General features: G+C 54.0%; 2 protein-coding genes across 11 annotated transcripts in view; both read right to left on the reverse strand.

Annotated features, from left to right (window-relative positions):
* Positions 1 to 21,118, reverse strand: part of Ak1 (adenylate kinase 1) — a 32,569-nt gene that overhangs the window by 9,199 nt on the left and 2,252 nt on the right. Inside the window, exon 1 of one of the 3 annotated variants that reach the window (XM_027943865.3) lies at positions 5,534 to 5,616. The exons of 1 other annotated variant lie outside the window; for it this stretch is intronic. The gene's annotated coding sequence lies outside the window, so the exon portion shown is untranslated. Of the gene's footprint in view, positions 1 to 615; positions 726 to 5,533; positions 5,617 to 21,118 lie in introns of those variants that run through there. One more of the 3 variants, XM_027943881.2, reaches the window with a different exon arrangement.
* St6galnac6 (ST6 N-acetylgalactosaminide alpha-2,6-sialyltransferase 6) lies at positions 5,669 to 19,529 on the reverse strand. 8 transcript variants are annotated; one of them, XM_027943836.2, is made up of 7 exons: positions 19,397 to 19,521; positions 18,439 to 18,493; positions 16,830 to 16,920; positions 14,233 to 14,412; positions 11,836 to 12,242; positions 7,719 to 7,826; positions 6,833 to 7,120 (listed from the first exon to the last, which is right to left on the reverse strand). In XM_027943836.2, the coding sequence occupies exons 2-7, from the start codon at positions 18,462 to 18,464 to the stop codon at positions 6,931 to 6,933; spliced, it is 1,002 nt and encodes a 333-aa protein (XP_027799637.1). In that variant the 5' UTR covers positions 18,465 to 18,493; positions 19,397 to 19,521; the 3' UTR covers positions 6,833 to 6,930. The 8 variants fall into 8 exon arrangements, with proteins under 8 accessions (XP_071457094.1, XP_071457096.1, XP_071457095.1 ...); XM_071600993.1 differs by lacking the exon at positions 16,830 to 16,920 and having other exon boundaries at positions 5,669 to 7,116; positions 18,310 to 18,493; positions 19,397 to 19,522; XM_071600995.1 differs by lacking the exon at positions 18,439 to 18,493 and having other exon boundaries at positions 5,669 to 7,116; positions 19,397 to 19,520.

Here is a 21,118-nt window from a genome sequence, read left to right on the forward strand (position 1 = left end):
GGAAGGCCTGGGTCTCCCAGCTTCTCAGTGATTGGCAGGAAGCTAGGGTTCAAATCCCAACTCCATCACCAGCCGAGTGACCTTGGACAGCCAGTGTCCCCTCTCTGGTCTGTCTGGCTGCTTCAGAGGCCTGGGGGGGGTGCAAGGATGAAAAGGGCTGCAGCGAGACCCCCATGGATGCGGGGATCCCTCCAGCCCCCACTGAGCAAGAGGCTGGGGCAGAGCCGAGCATCCCGGGGCTTCCTGGTCCTCCCAGCACTTGAAGTGACACGCAGAGCTCTTCCTAGCACACAGGCCCCTGCAGGTCCTCCGGGACAGGGGGGCCAGCCACAGCACCCCTAGGCCCCAGCTGGAGCATGCCAAGGGCAGGGACAAGGAACGCCACACAAAGGGGTCTGGGGGGCTGGGACAGGCTGCCCCCCCCCCCCACATACACAAAGGCACACACAGTGTGACACAAGACCCAGAGCCTGGGGAACAAGGATAAGCAGGGCACACAGATCGTGACCATGGATACACACAGAGCCCCAGGGTGGCCCGCCACACACCCTCCCCAGGCGGGTCCCCGCCCGCGGAGGCGCCCCTCCCCCATCCCACGGAAGGTCCTGCACTGACCTGCGGCCGGGAGGGTGCAGTGGGCGTCGGGTGCCTGCCCTGCCGGTCCTGCTGGCCGCGGCAAAGGCGACTATTTATAAGGCTGTCAGCGCGCAGCATGCCGGGAGCCAGCGCTCGGCGATGGCAGGGAGGGAGAGACGGAGGGAGGGAGGGGAAGGAGGGGGACTGGACCGAGTGGAGCCCTGATGGGAAGCCTGGGCAAGGCTGGCGCCCAGGGGCTGCCCCTGCGCGCCCTGCCCAGCACTGGACAGAGTGCCAAGGGTTTCCCATTCCTGTCACCTCCGCTGTATCCCAATTACTGCAGGGGGACAGGGGAGGAAACTGTCCCCCTGGGAAAACTGAGACCCAAGGAATGAGGCGCTCTGTACAGTACCCCACACAGCACTGGCGGCAGAAGGGCCAGGCCAGGCAGGGAGCATGCGGGGCGCTGGGATCCAGCCCTTGCTCAGACCCTGCCCAGAACCTGGGGACGGCTCCCCTGTTGGGACGTGACCTGCAAGTTCCTCTGAGATTGAAACTTCCCCCGGGGACCCCAAAGACCTAGTGGTAGGGTAAATTATAAATCAGCCTGCACCAACAGGGGTGCCGGGAGCTCCGCCAGAGTGAGCTGGGTGGGGGACACTGGGACAGATGGGGTTCTGACAATACTGATAAAAGACCCGGGCAGAGCAGCAGACCCCACCGTCTGGAATCCTTAAACTCAGGGGACCAATGTGAGGCTGGCTTGTTCAAGAGTCTGCCTGAAGTTCCTGTTAGAAAGCCATGTGTTTACCCAGAGGCTCGAAGGGTGACTGACTGGCACCTAGTGTAGGTGCTCAGTAGTGGAGGAAGGGACTGGAGCCCAAGGCTACCAACTCAAAACTCACACATTCAACCACGGAGACCTTGAAAGCAGCAGCCTTAAATGGCAGGGTGGACTGAAGTTGCGATTTGTCCTGTAGGTACTAGGGAGCCACGGAAGGTGTTTGACTAAGACAGAGTGTAGGGCTGGGGTTGCGGCTCAGTGGTAGAGCACTCGCCTAGCACGTGCGAGGCCCTGGGTTCGATCCTCAGCACCACATAAAACATAAATAAAATGAAAGCATGTGACCATTTACAGCTAAAAAAAAAAAAAAAAAGGAGAGTGAGTAAACAGGAGGATGAGAACACCTTAGGTGGTGGCACCTTAGCAACCACCACAGCCTGGGTCTAGTCCCAGCTCTGCCACCTGTGATGGCCAGCAAGTCCTCACTTTTGAAGCCTTAGTTTCCTCATCTGTGGGAGGGCAGATGCTGGGAGTCAGTCTGTATAGGAGGATTTGGGGGGGTGCTCTGGAAGCCCGGACGGCCACTCGCATTGGCACAGCCTTTGGCAATGCAAGTTGATCATGCAAATCAAAACTTCCACAGTGCTCTTCCGCTTTTAGAAATCCATTTCAAGGAATCCAACCAACGTGGGCCCAAAATTCACACAGGAAAGTTTTCTAGTGCCAGCCGGGACTGGCTGGGACGGTGGCAGAGCCAGGGCGGGTGGGGAGGTGGTGACTCTGGTAGGGTCGGCAAGAGAAAGGCAGCCAGATGGTTCTTGGCGGCTCGTGGGGTGGAAGGCCCTGGACACGCCAAGCCTTAGAAACAGACTAAACCCGCATCTGCCCTCTCATCCCTGCTGCATCCAAACTGCTCTAAACATTCAGCTACGTGTAAAATCCGTTCCCAGATTTTTTTTTTTTTAAACCTTTGCAAAATTAAAATAGTGTTGTCTCCCTACCAAAGCAAGAGCTTCTGAGAGCTGGTTAAGTAGAGCGGTGAGGGTGAGTGGGCCTGTGACCCCTGGTTGAAGGTGAGACTTTCACTGCTTATTAAAAGGCTCCCCCAAGCCCCATGTGGTGGCCCACACCTGTGATCCCAGCAGCTTGGGAGGCTGAGGCAGGAGGATCTCAAGTTCAAAGCCACCTCAGCAATGGCAGGGGGCTAATCAACTCAGTGAGACCCGGTCTCTAAATAAAAATACAAAATAGGGCTGGGGATGTGGCTCAGTGGTCGTGTGCCCCTGAGTTCAATCCCCAGTACCCACCCCGAACAAAGGCTCCCTCAAGTTTTTTTTTTCATATTCTCTACAACAAACACAATTCCTTTATGTGCCAGGCAACTTTAACATGGATGAACCTTGAAGGATAGCAGGCTAAATAAAATCAGTCTATCACAAAAAGATGATTCCACTTCCATGAAGTTCCCAAAGTAGTCAAACTCATGGGTTCAGAAAGAAGAATGGGAGTTTTCAGGGGTTTTGGGGAACAGGAAAGGATTATTTTGAGACAGGGTCTTGCTTAGTGGCTGAGGCTGGCCTCAAACTTTCAATCCTCCTGCCTCAGCCTCCTGAGCTGCAGGGATGACAGGTGTGCACCACCCGCACCAGTTCTACAACATTTTAAAATAAAATAAATACACTTTTTAAATTAGAAAAAAAAATGAAGTATTTGCTTTAATTATTTGTATATGACCTGGAGATTTTCCACTACTGTTGGGATATTAAAGTTTCAAAATTTAATTTCCCAGATACAACCTAAAAAAAGAAAAACAGGGAGGGAAGAAAGGGGAAAGAAAAAAAATGCATAGAGGAAAAATCTGGAAGATTAGACTCAAGACTTTTTCCTTTCTTTTTTATATAGCGCCGGGGAGGGAATCCAGGGCTTCCTGCATGAAGTGCTCTACCACTGAGCTAAGCCCCAGCCCTTCTCTAATTTTTATTTTGAGGGAGGCAGGCTCTTGCTAAGATGCCCTAGCTGGCCTCAAATTTGCCATCCTCCTGCCTCAGCCTCCTGAGTCACTGGGACTACAGGCCAGCCCCATGCCTACACCTGTTTTTTTTTTTTTTTTTAGAAAAATCCAGACTGTTTTGAATCACTCTTTTTTTTTAAATTTTTTTAAGAGAGAGAGAGAGAATCTTAATATTTATTTTTTAGTTATCGGCAGACACAACATCTTTGTTTGTATGTGGTGCTGAGGATCAAACCCGGGCCGCACGCATGCCAGGCGAGCGCGCTACCGCTTGAGCCACATCCCCAGCCCCCTACGCCTGGTTTAACCGGGACTTTAACAGGAAACACAAGTGACAATACCCTACTTTCTACCTTATATCATGTGTTCAGTTTAAATTATTTTATTAAAAAAAATACCTCAAATGTATGATATGTCAAGATCATTGTACTGTCTGTCATGTGTAACTAAGCAAGACAAATAAAAAAAACAAAAATATAATCAAATAAAAAGGAAATCAGTTTTTGAAACCATTTTAAAAATACTTTAAGGAAAGAATTCCAAGTACTTTGATTAAAAAAAAACAAGCCCTGGGCAGGGGAAGTGACGCTGGGGCCACCTGGCTCTGAGGTTCACAGCTGGATCCTGCCTGCGGGCCCCACTGGTGGCCTTCCCCAGGAAACAGCTGCACAGAAACCCAGAAAGAACAGTGCCCTCTGGGTTTGCAGCTGGTGGGGGTCACAGTGAGACCCCACCTCAGAGGAAGGGTGGGGTGGTGCCCGCTCCAAGAGACGAGGAAGCAGGGGGCCCCTCAGGGACCACCGGGAGGGGTGGGGGCAGAGGTGGGCTCAGGAGGCTGCGAATGACAAGGGAGGAGGCGGTTTGGTCCTGACCAGTGACGATTTCAGGCGCAGAGGACTGGGCCACGAGGGGCTTCCACAGCTGACCTTGGCGATGAGAACCACCCTGAGGGGTTGAGAGCTGGGCTGGACTGTGCCTGGCCTCCTGCCCTCAGCGTCCTCCACCAAAGTCCCACCTCCTGATGCTCAACTGAACCTTCCCAGGTCCACAGCCAGCAAATGACCCCCTCTTGACACCTGTGTACCTCCTCTTTATGCCTACCAGTGAGCAGGCAGGAGAGCCGCGGCCTTCTGGAGAAATGTCACTCAGAAACCTCTTTCCCAGAAGTCTTTGCACAGAGTTGGAAATGTGCAATGATAGGTCTCAACGCCCCATGTCATGTCACTGCGAGGAGTCCCTGGCCTGCAGGACCCTGCCACAGTCATCGCTGGGCCTGGTCAGACCCTGGGGCCCGTCACCTCCCCGCCTCCTGCGGTCCCACTGGGCTTCTCAGACAAGGGTTAAAGCTCGGCCACCCTCAGGCTACTATTCCTGGCCTTCTGCCATCTGGCCCCATCTCTCATGGCCTTGCCCACTGCTGCCACCTCCTTGCGACAGAGCAAGGTTGTGGGTCCCACCACCCGATTTGAGTTCAGGGCATTACTCCTACCCACTGTCCCTCCCTCTTCAATCCCCGCTAATAGTGGCTCGGCCACCTATGGAGCGTGTGAAATGAGAGGCAGACGGGCCTCTCGCCTCCCAGCCCGGGGTGGCTCACCATCCTGGCTGGCCCAGTGCCCGGCTCCCGGGGGAGAGCTCTCTTCCCTGACCCCAGCAGCCCCTGGCAGGTCTCAGCAGGCTGCATGCCCTTGTCTCACAGTCACCCTTTGTTAGGCCGCACTCCCAAGGGCATCTTAGGTGTCTAAACAGGTTGTAATCTCTGGAGTCAGGGACCCCTTCTCCCAGCCGACCTGGAAGAGCCCTTATGCTGAGGCTGCGGGAAACTCAAGCCCTCAGCTCACCACACCCCGCCAGGCTGCGGCCGCTGAACTCCCTCCTGCTCCCTCCTGTGGGGCAGGCAGGGAATTTCTCTGCCCTCCAGGCCCCAAACCCAGGAGCTGACCTCTGGCCCCACTGGCCTGCAGCTCCCTCTGGCTCCCAGCTCCCTCCTGGGTCCTCTGCCTCCCTGACTGTCCCTCCCTTCCTCAGAACCTGAGGCCCTAGAGTGTCAGAGGTGATGTGACTTGTCCAGAGTCATTCAGGGCAAGGTGGGGCCCAGGAAAGCAGGTGGGCTTAGTTCCACACCTGTCCCCAGAGCCGTCAGATCCGGACCCAAGACTCACCAGTCAGCTGGAAAGCTGCGGTCCCCTCCTCTAAGAGCTCCGGCCCAGAGGCTGGGGGCCAAGTCTTCAGGACACCGCTCACACGCCACTGGGACAGAGAGCTGAGCTCTACCCCGGAGACACAGGACACAGGGCTGGAGCTTAGGTGTTTATTCCTTTACAAATCATTACAAAACCAGGTCTGGGGTTGGCACGCCCCCCTCACCCCGTGTGCAATGGCCGGAGCTGGCCTCCAGGCACCCCCCACTCCGCAGCCTCTTCCTGGAAGTCCTTCCCCTCCGGGATCTGGAAGAGCAGGGAGCAGATGCGCCCCCGCCAGCACCCGCTTCATAAAGTGCCTGAGCGAGGAGCTAGCCCCAGCTGGGACGGCTCCTGGCTCCCCCAGCCACCCAGGCCCGGCCTGGGGGAGACCGTGGGAAGCCCCTGGCATCTCCAAACAAAGGCCGCATGAGCCCCCGTGTGGCTGGGATCCCCCTTTCGCAGCCCTGAAGGCTCCTCTGACAGGTGGAGACCTCTCCCCTGAGAGGGTAGGAAAGGAAGCCTGGCCCGCAAGAGCCAAGCGACGGCAGCTGAGCTGAGGGCTGGGACCACTGGGGTGGGTCCCACTCTCACCACAGTCCTCCCTCCCCAGGGGAAGTTTGCGCAAAAATACCCTAAAGTTTTCCAGGAGGAGGTGGGGAAAGCCGCTCCTGCCCCCTGGACCCAGCCCCCCAGTGAGGGACAGCAGCTGGGGGACCCCGTCTCCTGAGAACAGGGCAGCAGCGGGGGAGGCGGGAGGGTCTCAGGTCCCATATGAGAACCTGGATGGGAAGAGGTGCCCGGAGAGTGGGGGGCTTGTCCAAGGCCACTCAGGGAAAGCGTGGCCTGGACACCAGCCTCCCATCTCATGGGCCTCCCAATAACTTCCATAAACCCACGAATTCTCTGACCCAGCCTCCAGACAGTTCCCACCCCCACACGATCTCCCTTCCTGATGCTGAGAACTGAGGGGGCAACGGTAAGTTCACAGCTCCTTGGGACAGGACCCCAATGTCCCAGAAGGGAGTGATTTGGGGCCCATTCCTGGGGCTCTGAACCAAGGTCTCATGGGAAAGGACAAGTCCTTAGCCTCAGATTGACTCAGAAAAACCCCTAGACCCTGATTGACTACGCTCAGACCCTGACTGGACAAGACAGATTCCCCTGACAGCCTGATAAATCACAAAGAATCCCAAATCCCTGATTGGCCGACATGCCCCAGGACCTCTGACTGGCCGGAGGGTTCACCCTCATCAAGGCCCTGACTGGCCAGAAGACACTCCAGCAGCCTTGGCTGGTCAGCAGATGGCCCACGGTAGAGTGGCTGGGCCCAGACCCACTTCTCCTGAGCCCCTTGGGTGGCCCCACAGACGGGTGGCCTAGGTCCAGGAGGGGTGGGAGAAGGTGATGCCGTACAGCTGGGCCCAGGACGAGAAGACCCTCTTCTCCGTGATGAAGCGGTGGTGGTTCCCCTTGCGGCTGTGCTCATTCTGGATGTAGGTGACACATTCGTCGGGCCCCTTGGGCTCGTAGTAGTGGTAGGGCATGCGCTGCAGGCGGGGCCGCTGGCTGGGGCACAGCAGACAGGGGCATCAGGGAGGCTAGGCCCCTCATCTGCCAGGACCTCAGTAGGGCAGACCCCTGCCCTCCCAGGCCTCAGTTTCCCTATCTATAGTTTCCCTATCAGTGAGCATCTCCGTCCGCTGCCCTGATGCAGCGAACCTCTCTCTTTCTTCCGGGGGGTGGCAGCGGTGGAAGCCGGGGGCTCTGGAGTCTGGCCCACCCCTCACTGTTTGCAAGACCTTAGGCACCTCACAAAACACTCTCCTCAGCTTTCCTCTTGGTGAAATGGGGAAATCGACAATACCTGTCCCTTAGCTGGGAAGAATAAGCAAGATCGTAAGGTACGCACGTGTGGCGTGTGATCAGCACGCGGTGCAGTACGGCTGACAGCGGGCGGGCTTCTCATACAGTAATCACTACTGTTAAACACCAACTGGCTGAGCGTGGGGTGGGGGCCCAGGCGGCTCCAGGGAGCCCAGGTTCCGCAGCACAGGCTGAATGCTACACGACTGAGGCCCCCAAAGGGCTCAGGGTCCCAGGCCCCCAGCTCCAGCCTGCGGCCAGTGCCTGGGTGCACGGGGTAGGCACTGGCCGGGAGGCTCACCTGCAGTAGTCAGGGGGGACCATGCCATAGACGTGCACGTGGTCACACAGCTCCACCGCAATCACCATGGTAAACCAGCCTGTGCTCAGCCACGAATGGGACTTTTCCCTGGGGACAGAGAGGGGTCACCATCAGGGACACAAAGGCAGGGGTGGGGAACAGGCAGGATCCAACCACAAGGTTTTCCAGAAGCTCTTCCCACCCACCCACCAACCAGGGCCGTACCCCCACTTGTGCACCCTGGACCCCTGTCCAGCCCTGCTGTGGGAGCAGGCTCCTCTGAGGGAAAGGGTGGGAGCAGAGCATGCTGGGAATGAACCCCGGGAAGCTGACCACAGTGGGCAGGCTGGGAGGGATCATGACCACAGAGCATGCCAAAAGCAGCTGCGCCTGCACCAGGAACAAACTCCTAAGGGGAGAGTAATCAGAGAAGGTCTGCCAGAGCAGCCACAGCTCAGGATAAGCCACGGAAAGCAAGGCCCGGGGCTGTGCTTCCCCCAAAGAGGCCGCGAGCCACATGCGGTGACTGATCTCTTGATGTGTAGTGGACAGGTGTTGTGAGCGTGAGATACACAGTGATTTCTTGGATAGTATAAAAAAAGAACTAGATATGCCACTGATAATTTTTTTTATATTGATTTTATGTTGAACTGAAAATATCTGGCATGTATTTGGGTAAGGTGGTTCTTTGAAAAGATTTATTAAAAAATAAAACAGAAAAACACTGGCAGAGCTGGGGTGCAGTGTTGCCTGCCTGTAATCCCAGTGACTCTGGAGGCTGAGGCAGGAAGATCACCAGTTCGAGGTCAGCCTCAGCAACTCAGCAAGACCCTAAGCAACTTAGAGAGACCCTGTCTCAAAAAATAAAAAAGGTTAGGGATGTGGCTCAGTGGTAAAGTGCCTCTGGGTCAACCCCCAGTACCAAAAAAAAAACAAAAACAAAACTTCTAGTGAGACATTAAAAGCATAATAAGAAAATTCCACAAACAACTACATATATAAATTTGACAACTTAGATGAAATGGGCCAGTTCCTGAAAACCCACAAACTTCTCAAGATGAAATACATAATCTGTATAATCTGTAACTACCTAAAAAAAAAAAAAAATCAAATGCAAAGTTAAAAACTTCTGGGACCTGGGGTGTAGCTCAGTGGTACAGCATGTGCTTAGCAGGCCTGAGGCCCTAGGTTTAACCCCAGCACCAGAAACCAAAAACAAAACAAAACTCCTCAAAAAGAATACTACAGACCCAGAGAGTTTCACTGGCAAACCCTAATGTTTAAAAAGAAACAAAACCAATTTTATACAGTTTCTCCTAGAAAACAGAAAGGGAACATTTCCTGGTTCATTTTTTGAGGCCAGCTTGACCCTAATACCCAAACCAGGCAAAGACAGTACCAAAAAACCTACAAGGGCTGGGTACATGTGATCTAGAGGTAGAGTGCTTGCCCAGCATGTGCCAGGCCCTGGCTTTGATCCCCAGCACTGCAAAAATCAATCGATCAAACAAAGAACACAACAACAAACCCGACCAAAAAACCCTGAAAAGCCTACAGACCAATCTCTCTCCTGAACACAAACAAAAATCTCAACAAAATATTAGCAAATCACAACCAGAAATATATAAAAAGGAAATTATACCACAACCAAGTGGAGTTTATTCCAGAAATGCAAGGCTGATTCAACAGCCATGCCCAGTGGCACACACCTGCAATCCCAGCGACTCAGGAGGCTGAGGCAGAAGAATCACAAGTTCAAAGCCAGCTTCAGCAAGTTACGGAGGCCCTAAGCAACTTAGCAAAACCTTGTCTCAAAATTAAACAAACAAGTAAACCAACAAAACAGAAAACGGGCTGGGGATGTGGCTCAATAGTTAAGCACTCCTGGGTTCAATCCCTGGTACAAAAAACAAAACAAAAAAAACAAGCAATATAATCTACTTATTAATAGTCTTAAAACTATGTGATTATATCAATTGCTACCAAAAAATAAAATATTTTTTTTTAAATAAAGACTCAAAGTGAGTTCCTTTATTATTATTTTTTTTAATATTTATTTTTCAGTTTTCGGCGGACACAACATCTTTGTTTGTATGTGGTGCTGAGGATCGAACCCGGGCCGCACGCATGCCAGGCGAGTGCGCTACCGCTTGAGCCACATCCCCAGCCCCATAAAATAAAATTTAATACCCAGTAATGGTAGAATATTCTCAGTAAACTAGTAAAAGAAATTCCTTGGGCCGGGGTTGTGGCTCAGGGGTAGAGCACTTGCCTAGCATGTGTGAGGCACTGGGTTCAATCCCTGGCACCTCCTACAAATAAAAACAAAATAATGGAAGACTGAATACTTACTTTCCCTCTAACAAAGACCAAAAAGCAAAAAAAAAAAAAAAAAAAGCAAGGAGTCCGCTCTTACCAATTTCAGCACAATTAACATTGTATTGATAATCCTAACCAGTGCAATAAGGCAAGAAAAAAGAAATAAGAAGCCACGCATGGTGGCACACACCTGTGATCCCAGGGGCTTATGAGGCTGAGGCAGGAGGATCATGAGTTCAAAGCCAGCCTCAGCAACTTGGCAAGGCATTAAGCAATTTAGCGAGATCCTATCTCTAAATAAAATATAAAAAGGGCTGGGGATGTGGCTCAGTGATTAAGCACTCCATATCCCATCCCTAATGCCAAAAAAGAAAAGAAATAAGAGGATAAGAGACATAGATTGGAAATGAAAAAACAAAATTATTCTTAATTGCATACATGATTATCTGCATAGAAAAATCCCAAAGAATCTACAAAAATCTTCTAGAACCAAGCAACACAAAAATCAATCATACCGGGGGCTGGGGTTGTGGCTCAGCAGTAGAGCGCTTGCCTAGTGTGTGTAAGGCCCTTGGTCTGATCCTCAGCACCACATAAAAGTAAATAAATAAAGCAAAAAAGGGGAAAAAAATAAATAAAAACCAAACAAATAAATAAAGGTATTGCATCCATCTACAACTAAAACAAATTAAAAAAAAAAAATCAATCAGAAGGCTGGGGTTGTAGCTCAGTGGTAGAGCACTTGCCTTGCATATGTGAGGCCCTGGGTTCAATCCTCAACACCACATAAAAATAAATAAATAAAGGTATTAAAAAAACTGCGAGAAATTATTTTTAAAAAATAAATAAATAAAAATAGTTATAAATAAATAAAGATATTATATCTATCTTTTAAAAATCTTTAAAAAATCAATCATATTTCAGCTGAACACAGTGATGTACACTTATAATCCCAGCAACTCAGGAGGCTGAGGCAGGAGGATTGAAAGTTTGCAGTCAGCCTTAGCAACTTTGCAAGACCCTGTCTCAAAAACTGAAATAAAACAACACTAAAAAAGGACTGGTGGAGTGGCTCAGTGGTAGCGTTCCCATGGGTTCAACCCCCAGTACTGCAAAATGAAAATTTCAAAAGGGCTGGGGATGTAACTAGGTGGCACTTGAGTTTGTGTGGGGACCTAGTATAATCCCTCCATGGCATGGGGGGAGAGATCAATCATATGTCTATATATTATCAATGAACAACTGGAAACAGATTTAAAAAAAAAAAAAAATACAATAGCTCCAAAAATGGCTAAATGTTTAGATATAAATCCAACAGAATATGCCCAGGAGCTATGTTTTACACACTGAGTTAAATGGAATACATCAAAGTTAAATGTACCTTTCTTTTTCCCTTCAACGTGACCGCTGTGAGGTTTAAATTCCGCATGTGGCTCACGTGATATCTACACTGAAGGGTGCTGATCTGAGTTTTCTGGGAGATTAACCAGAGAAGAGCATGCTGGGGACGGTCACTGAGGATAAAGCGCATGGGAGGGCACGCGGGGAGTGGTCAGGCCGGCCCTTGGGCACGGTGCGGGAGCTCTCCTGGGAAGAACTAGAGGCAGCCACGGGCACGTGCTGGAGGTGACCACGTTGAGAACTGGGAGGTGACGGGGACTCTCCGAGGAGACCTGACCAGAGGGTGGCCATTAGGGACCATGGCTTCAGAGCAGGGCATGCAGGAGCCTGGGGCCTCTGGGAGGAGCATGCTGAGGAGCGCAGGGCTGGCCAGAGGGGGCGGGTGGGAGGCTGGTACCTGTCCTTGCCTGTCTCACCCCGGAAGAGGTCGTCGAACTGCTGCATGCGGGCGGGAGAGACGGCGTAGGCCTCCATGGCGGGGAAGGCCAGGCCTGCCCGCTGGATGACGCGCACCAGGCTGCCCTGGGGCTTCTGCATCTTGCTCGGGGGGCCCCAGAAGATGAACACTGTTTCGGGGGTCCGGTTGACAAACTCCTGGGGCCTCCGCAGCACACGGAACACGCTGGAATGGGCCACCACGCGGAAGGTGGTCTTGTTGCCCACATCGGCCGAGTAGCCCGTGGTGGGCGCGTCGTTCATGCGGATGGTGCACTCCGCCCGCTCAATTTCGGGGCCCAGTTTGGTGCCCAGCAGGTGGCTGGAGCTGGTGACAATCACACACTGGTGGCACCGGGAGGGCAGTGTCTGGGGGGCAAGGAAAGTCAACGGTATCACAGCCACTCAGGGCTGCAGGAATCACTGTGCCTGTTTTAAAAACAGGGAAACTGAAGCCATCCACTCCACATCCAGCAAGGATCTACACAAGCGAGCTAACAGCCAAACTCTGGGGACAGAGCAATGAGCAGGACACAGGGCTCCTACCCTCCAGAGCCCACAGTCAGGGAGGCGGACGGTGAATGTAAAACATGCCAGGAAAAAAGTAAAATGGGCAGGTAATCAGCAGCCACTGGAACAGAGGTTTCTTTAGAAAGGTCCTCCAGGGAGGCCTCTCAGAGCTGAGACCCCAAGGATGAGAAGCAGCCACCTGGGGAATTGTATTCAAGGCAGGAGGAGCAGCAGGCAGGCAGGGGACGGGCTGGGCAGAGTCAACAAGTGGGGACAAGAGACCCTCTCTGTTGTCCTGGCCTAGAAGTGCAGGACCTGGATTTGAACCAGATCTATGTGACAGATCTACAGCCTCAGCTCCCAGAAAAGGACATCTCCACACCACCCACAAACAAGCCCTTGACTCCAAGATCCAGCACCTGCCCCATGGGCCTCCAAGGAGGGTTTCCCAACTTCCCAGCGCTCATTTCCTGGCTTTCCCTGTCCGGCTGGAAGCAGCTGCGAGCCAGGCTCAGCCTCCACACATCACCCCACCCACGCTGTCCCACAGTCTCCCAGTTCCATCTTTTCCCTTCCTCTTTCAGGGGTCCTTAGGGTAGAAAAAGACTCAGTGAGGTGTTAATCTGTCTCTAAACACCTGCTAATGGGCTCTAGGGTGTGTCTAGAGCTGGGGTTCCCCCCACAAGTATGCAAAGGAGAAAATTAAGGCAGCCAGTTAAAATTAAGGAAGAAGAGAGGTACTAAAGGGTGAACCCCAGAAATACAAGTTGGTTTTTTTGGTACCAGGAATTGAACCCAGAGGCGCTTAACCACTTAACCACATACTCAGCCTTTTGTATTTTAGTTAGAGACAAGGTCCCGCTGAGTCTTTAGGGCCTTGCTGAGCTGTTGAGACTGGCTTTGAACTCATGATCCTCCTGCCTCAGCCTCTTGAGCCATTGGGACTGCAGGTGTGCACCACTGTGCCTGGCTACAAGTTGAACTTCATCACTACCCAGAAGTACCCAGGAATGACTTGATTGACAAACAAGCCAGGGACTCAGAAGTGACATCAAATCCTAACCACTAGACCACTGGGGGGGTGGGGGGGGCGGGCCAGGAATGACATCTGGCCTTTCTACACAGCTGCAGTTCAGCAGGGGTTGGGGAAAAACTTTGGCTCCTCCCTTCCCATGCTGTGTGGCCTAGGAAAAGCAACTTTACTTCTCTGAGCCTGGGTTACCCCATCTCTTTTTCCCCAGACCCCAGTGCTGGGGATTGAACCCAATGGCACTCTAACACTAAGTACACGCCTAGCCTTTTTAGTTTTCATTCTGAGGCAGGGTGTTTCTCAGTTGCTGAGGCTGGCTTCAATTTTGTGATCCTCCTGCCTCAGTCTCTCGAGTTGCTGGGATTACAGGCATGCACCACTGCACCTGGAATCCTAACTCTTCAAGAGATGATAATGCTGACCTCACAGTTTGCCTGTGGAGCACTGAGGATCGCAGGGTCTGGCACATAGCAGAATTTGATAAGGGACAGCCACCATCCTTGCCTCATTTGTGTGGCACCGCACCCCTGCTGCCAAGCCCATGTGGACTCCCCAGAGGGACTCAGGAGATGGTGGAACCTTACTACCAAAGGCCCTGGAGGGAAACTGAGGCCCAGAGAGGTGCTGATCCAAGGTCCCAAAGCAGCCAGGGTTAAAGTCACTGGGGGCCAGGGCCTCGGCTTCCAAGGTTCATCCTTTCCTTCAGGAGGGACGAGAACGGGGGGGGGGGAAGATGGGGGAAGACGTGGCAGAAGACGAGGGAGCAGTGCTGGCGGGCTGGGGGGATCAGCCACCAGGCAGCTCCCGGGGGCGCTCTACCTTGTTGCCGAGAATAGGGATGTAGCCGTGGGTGAGGCTCCACTTTTTGAGGTTGATGGGCCGGCGCGTGCGGCCCCGCAGGGACCCGTAATGGAAGACCTCATTGGCACTGTTGGAGCTGTAGAGGATGAGGATGGTGATGAGGGCAAAGAGGATCAGGAACACCGCTGACCGCTGCTCCTGGAGAGGGGAAAGGCCGGTGAGGCCCAGGTGCCCCCGGCTCAGCACCCGCCTCCTGGCTACCCCCCTGGCCCGGCGCACTCTTGCTCACTGTTCCAGACCACCCTGGGCACTTCCTCCTCCAGCCCCGAGTCCCCCTCTGACACACACACCACTCAAACCACCACCTGCTCACTCAGACCAGGAGCTCTAAGGACTCGGTCTGCTCGGCCTTACGCCCCCGATCCCAGGATGGAGCTCTAGCACAGGTTTGCTGGACTGAAAGTGGGTGTCAGGATTCCCTCCCCAGGCAGCTAAAAAGATGCCTAGGGATGGTGGCCATCCATGCAGGAGGGTCCAGCTTCCCCAAACAGTAACTCCCTAAGGTATGCAAACAGGCACGCCCCCACACATCTGCATTCAGATGCAACCACCTGTGGGTTGCAAGTGTAGCAAGGCCTACACGGGCTGTATCTGTCCCGAGCATGGACAGGATTTGTCCCCTTGTCACTATTCCCTACGTGATACAGCATGACAACTATTTACATAACGTGTGTGTATTGTAAGTAACCTAGAGATGAATTAAAAAGTACATGGGAGTCGGGGGTGTGGCTCAGTGGTAGAGCAATTGCCGCACATGTGTGAGGCCCTGGGTTCGATCCTCAGCACCACATTATAAATAAATAAATAAAGGTATTTAGTTGTCCATTTACAACTAAAAATACAATATTTTTTTTAAAAAAGTATATGGGAGGGGGTGGGAGTGTGTCTCAGTGGTAGAGCACTTGCTTGGCATGTGCAAGGCCCTAGGTTCAATCCCCAGCCTTGCCAAAAAAATTAAAAAATTAAGTCTACAGGAGGATGCATATGTGTAGATTATATGCAAATACTAAACATTTTATATAATGGAATTGAACAGCCCTGGATTTCAGTATCTCCAGGGGATTTGGGTACGAGTCTCCTGGGACTACCAAGGGACAATGGAACTTCCTCTCAGTTCAAAGCTCATCTGTTTTGCCTGCTCTAGGAAAATGGATCTGGGCCCTTTAAATAGTTTCCCTAGCCAGGCAGCAGTGTATTGTGTTTTGTCAGTAGAGGGCGCTGGAGAGACGCTGCAAGAGGAGAGGCTTTGGGGTTTGGTTCTGGTGGGCTTTCTGGGGAGCTCCTGCAGTGTCCACTGCTTCCCCAACACAGGCATCTTCTCCAGCGCCCAGAGACTGCAGGGCTTGCGGCATGGGCAGGCACCTGTCGTCAGGACCGTAGCTTTGGCTCTTGCCGTGATCCGCACCCAACTGCCCCAGCACCCAGAGACTAGCAGCTTCCCCTCCCGGGCAGTTCTGTATGGCCCCAATGGGCTGCAGCTGTGCCCTCTCCAGACAGGTCTGGGTCTCATCCTTGGGAGCCGGCACTCCTTATATCTGCTGCTCCTTGACTTTATGTCCTGACAAACCATTACAAACTGAAAATATTGTAAGTGGAAAATGCAGATGATACATTATAACTACTCCACCAAACATCCTAGCTTAGCAACACAGTGTCCTATAGTGTGGATCTTGTGATCACAGGGTGACTAGGAACTATGGCTCACTGTCATTGGCCAGCATCACAGGAAAGTAGTACTCTGAATATTGCCAGCCAGGAAAAAGACCAAAATTCAAAACTTGAAGTATGGGTTCTACTGAATGCATGTAGCTTTTGCACCATCAAAACTCAAAAATCCTTTCAAACCATTCTAAATCCCAGGCTGGGAAACATCTGTATTCCTTCAAGTTCCAAACCCCTGTTACTCCAGTGCCCTGTTATTATTGATAATTTGCATTAAACGTCCTCTGTTCAAAGTATAGCCTCTTCCTTCTGGGCTCAGACTAATCCGACCACCCCACCCCACCCTGTCTCCAAACCTCACACTCTGCCAAGGCTGTAAGATCCAAGAGAAGGGGTGTGCAGGCCAGGCACATAGTAAGTGCTCAGAAACATGAATGAATGAATGAGAAGGAATCCTGACACATTGTGTCATCTGTGACTATGAACACTGTTCTCCCCATCACCCTGCCTCCTGCTCAGCACTCTGGTCACCTCATGCCAGTCCTTCACCACAGATAGACCAATCAAGCCTAGCAAGACAAGGGAACCCAGGCCCAGAAACAGGCAGGAGTTTGCCCAAAGCCACACAGCAGAAGCAGGGCTCTGCACCCTGGCCTCCCAAGCATCAGCCACTCCTCAGCAGGGAAGAGTCATGGTGGAGGGCCAGAGACAAGTCTAAAGAAGCCCATTCCATAGAGGACAGCGAGAAACTCAAATGGGGATAAGAAATGAAGGGGCCTGGATTTGGGGTGGAGCTCAGTGGTAGAGCCCTTGCCTAGCATGTGTGAGGACCTGGGTTCCATCCCCAGCATGGCGGTGGGAGGGGGGATGGATTATGAATGATGGGGACTTACTTTGTTGCTACTCATCTCTTTCCGGCGTCTGCTGAGGGGTAGGGGCCAGCGTCCTGCAGGTGGCCCAGGGGGCAGGGATGTGGGGTCACACCTGCAAGCCACCAGAAAGGGTTATGGCTTGGGCACCCTCCCTGGGTCCAGCTGGTCAAGGCCTCCCCCCTCCACCTCCTCAACTCTCCTACTTGCTCAGAACTTAAGCTCAGGGCACTGTCCACTTCACAGATGAAGACGCAGAGGCCCAGTCGGGGAAGGAATCTGCCCACGTCATACAGCCAGGAGGCGGCAAAGCCCTGCCTCTCTCCCTGCCCACTCTCTTCCCTGGGCAGCGACTGCCCCCCACCCCCGGAAATACTACTCTCCCTGTAGTCCCCCCAAATTCCTCTCCTTGTGTCCCCTTCCAGGTTGCCCCTGTCTAGACACCCTCCCTCCTGCACCTTCTTCCACACATCCTCCAAGCCTGTGGTGGACCGGGAACTTTCCTGGGTCCTGGTTGCCCCCAGGCAGAGCGCTAGCTCCCTGGTGGCGCACCCCACGCAGGTTATCGCTGACATTCTCCCTGTGGGAGACAGCACATGCAGGACTGCCCAATGAATCCACTTATTAGCAAGTAAGATTCTGGGGTTGAGGGTGCAGAATGGAGCCCGCAAGGTTTGGTCCTGGCTCTGCAGGCCGCCAGGGCTCACACTCCCAACCCCATCACCAAATGGCTGCATCAAGCTGTAGACAGCCTCCCTTCCTGCCTCAGCTAAGGAGCACCAGTCCAGCTGTGTCCTCACCCCCAACCCTGCCCTTCCGCCTCCCCAGGACGCAGCCCTTCTCCAGACTTGAATTTCCCCACCTGTAAACAGGCAGCAAGCACTTGCGTCCAGCCCGCCTCCAACAGATACAGGCCAGAGGCAGACAGGGAGGGTGTGCGAGGGAAAGTAGGGCCTCGGGGGGCTGTCCAGCTCCGTCCACTCCTCCAGGGTCTCCTGCTCCTGCCACTGTCTCCGCCCCCTGACCTAGCTGCCGTTTACTCCTGCACTGTCACCAGGAATAGCTGGAGAACCTCAGGCCGGAGCTATACACACCTCGCTCCTGATTGGTCAAGCCCGGACCCCGCCCACGACAAAACCCCGCCCCCTCACTGGCGCCCTCCCTTCCCTCACCAGGCCTCAGGTTTCTCCAGGGCCGGCCCCTCCCGGCCAGCCTGGGAGACCCCGGACTCCCATCTGCGCCCGCGGTACAGATCGGGAAACTGAGGCTCGCCTCCCAGGATGAGCGGCTTGTCCTCGCACACAGACTGTGAGGGCAAAGGAGGGGAATCCAGAGTCCCAGGGTGGCCCCATCAGCCCTGCCGCGTCGGGTACTCAAGGGGCTCACAGGTGCAGCCGCCCTTGGTCCACCCCCATCTGGGGTGGGGTGCTAGACCCCCATCTTACACCCTTTCCTGCGGTAGCCTAGTGCACTCCAGGCCCCAGCCCACCTCGCACTTCCCCACCTTTGCCTGAGCAGTGCCCTCAGCCAGGACCACGGTCCCCTGGTCAGCCCCGTCACAATTCTGTTCTGAGAAGGCCATGGTCAGTACAGTGTGTCGGGTGCCAATGAGAATCTGGTTTCCACCACTTACTGGCTGGGGGGTTTCGAGCAAGCCATGTGACCTCTCTGAGCCTCAGTTGCCTCATCTGTGAAATGGGAATAATAACAGTAGGTAACTCTTGGGGTTGTCGCAAGGATGCAAGCAGGTGTGACAAGGGGCACACAGAGCTTGACAGTGCTCCATCAACGCAAGCAGCGGTTAGTCTTGTGGTTCTCGATGTCCACGGCCTGCCTCTCCACAAGTTTGCCAGCAAAACACCCTCCCCCTCTGACCCCAACCCACGACTTGGCACGTGTCTCGGAGCCTCGCTAAGCATCGCCCACCCACAGAATGCTCCCGGCAACAGGGCAGGGCCGAAGCCATGATTCCCCACTTCACAGATGGGGAGACTGAGGCTTCCAGGGGCAGAGTGCCTCGCAGGCCGCTCAGAGCTGGCGTAGGGTCTCATTTACAGCTTGTTTTCGGGGCTGAGCCTGAGGGGTGTCCCCGAAGGACCCCTGAGGCTGCAAGCGGCCAGGGGCCGCCGCGTGCGCCCAGCACCCGGCTCGGCACCAGGGAGCAGGCCAGCCCGGAGAGGCTCGCTCGGGTGGGGGCGAGGGCCGAGGACCGAGCCCCGAGCTGGGGTGGGCGCCACGCCCTGCCCTCGGCGCGGGGGGCTTTGCTCGCGGGGTCGGGGCGCCCGCGAGCCGCGTGGGCGCAGCCCCGGGAGGGGGAGGGGAGGCCCTGGTTGCGCGGCGCCGGGTCCCGAGGGCTCAGCCCCGCGCCCGCCCGCCCGCGCCCCCGGGGTCGGCGCCCGGCCCGGCCAGCAGGGCAGAGCGGCCGGCGCGGGAGCCGGCAGCCCGCAGCGCCCTCGGGCGAGCGCCCTGGGGTCTCGGGGTGCAGACACCCGGGTGCGGGTCTAGGGCGTCCCGCGGCCGCGACCATCCCTCCGCGGCCGCCCAGCGCCCCCCGCGCGGCGCCCCGCTCCGCCCCCGCGGCGCCTGCTCACCTCCGCCCGGGAGCGCCCGCCCCCGCGGCCCCCGAGCCCCTCACATGGCGCCGGGAGCCGAGAGCCGGGGTCCGCGCTGCTCCGGCCGCCCAGGCCCCGCCGCAGCCCCCGCCCGCCGGGTCCTAGCGCCGCCGCGCGCCGCCCGGGCCCAGGCCTGGGAGTGGGCGGAGCCTCGGGCCGCGAGTGGCTCCGCCCCACGGCGGCGCCGGAGGGGAAGGGTGAGAGGGGGCAGACCCCGGTCTGCGGCCAAGTGAGCGCTTCAGTCGCGCGCCTGGACAGCCGTAGTGACCGGGGCACTAACAAACACCCTCCGGAGCCCTGTAGTGTAAACCGGGACCACTTCTCTCCTAACCAGCACCAGCACCCCGGACGGGGAAACTGAGTCCCGGAGCACACTGGGCATAGACTCGAGTTTCTCCCGGGCTCTGCCACCTCGGGCCTCCAGCTCCCTTCCCTGAGATTTGAACCCAGTAGCACTCAGCGGACTCCGGGTGTACGCTGGGATTCAACTGCTGCTGTCTATTAGCGTTGCAACATTGATACATCTCCCCTCCGTCCTTGCCTCCCGAAAACAAGGAGAATAAGGATAAAATGTTACTTCTTATAGTTGCTTGGGTATTCATTACATCGTGTTATGGGACAGTAAAAAAAACAAGACTTAAGTAGCCATTGTAGGGGACTAGCTAAATAAACAGGCACACCCTTCCCAAGTGCACTAGGAGGCCGTTAAAAACAAAGTGTGCTGCCAGGAAAGGATGGCCTCGACGATTACAGGATACTTAAAAGAAGAAAGCTAGTTTCAAGAGCTGCATCTTGTATAATTACTTGGAAAAACAAAGTAAAAATTTCCAGTCCACACCTAGATATATGTACCCTGGAGAAGAAATTCTTGCACATATTCCCAACAAAGTCCATAGAAGCACTGCTTGTAAGAATACAGAAGTAGAAACAGCTCAAGTATCCACCCACAGGAGGCTGGAAATGTTTTTACATTCACACTAGGGAACATTATATAGCAGGGGAAATGAATGAGTTACAGTTACAGATGAATCTTAGAGACAGGAGGAGTGAAAAGATAAATGTGGGAAGAGGAATATAACTACAGTATTGTTCAGGCCTCAAGTGGGCAGTAGCCCACCTCTTAGTAGCCAGAGACAAGAGAGCTTTTGCCTATCACAGTAATTCAACTTTTAAACACAAAAGTCAAAAACAGTTCTAGAGCCAGGTGGGGTGGCAAGAGCTTGGGTTCCCAGTGACTCTGGAGTCTGAGGCAGGGGGATTATGAATTTGAGGCCAGCCTGGGCAACTTGGCAAAACCCTGTCTTTCAAATAGGAAGGGCTAGGTTGGGGACATAGCTCAGTTGGTAGAGTGCTTGTCTCCCATGCACAAGGCCCTGGGTTCAATCCCCTGCATCAACAAACAAAAAAAAAAAGAAGAAGAAGTGCTATAGCTGGGTGCAGTGATGAACACCTGTAATCCCAGCAGCTCTGGAGCCTGAGGCAGGAGGATCAAGAATTCAAAGTCAGTCTCAGAATTTATCAAGGCCCTAAGCAACTCAGTGAGACCTTATCTCTAAATTAAATACAAAAAGGTTGGGGATGTGACTCTGGTTTAGTGCCCCTGACTTCAATCTCCAGTATTTAAAAAAAAAAAAAAAAGAAGAGCTGGTGATGTAAATTCAGTGGTAGAACGCACAAATTCAATCCCAGTACAAAAAAAAA

The sequence above is a fragment of the Marmota flaviventris genome, chromosome 13 (assembly GCF_047511675.1).
Source record: "Marmota flaviventris isolate mMarFla1 chromosome 13, mMarFla1.hap1, whole genome shotgun sequence".
Classification (NCBI taxonomy): Eukaryota; Metazoa; Chordata; class Mammalia; order Rodentia; family Sciuridae; genus Marmota; species Marmota flaviventris.

What these genes read in the sequence shown, in the direction of transcription:
- St6galnac6 (XM_027943813.2), bottom strand. An exon ending in TCCCTATTCTCGGCAACAAG is followed by an intron (nt 12,243 to 14,232) that starts GTAGAGCGCCCC and finishes CTTGCCCCCCAG; the next exon opens with ACACTGCCCTCCCGGTGCCA. An exon ending in GTCCCCCCTGACTACTGCAG is followed by an intron (nt 7,117 to 7,718) that starts GTGAGCCTCCCG and finishes TGCCCCAGCCAG; the next exon opens with CGGCCCCGCCTGCAGCGCAT.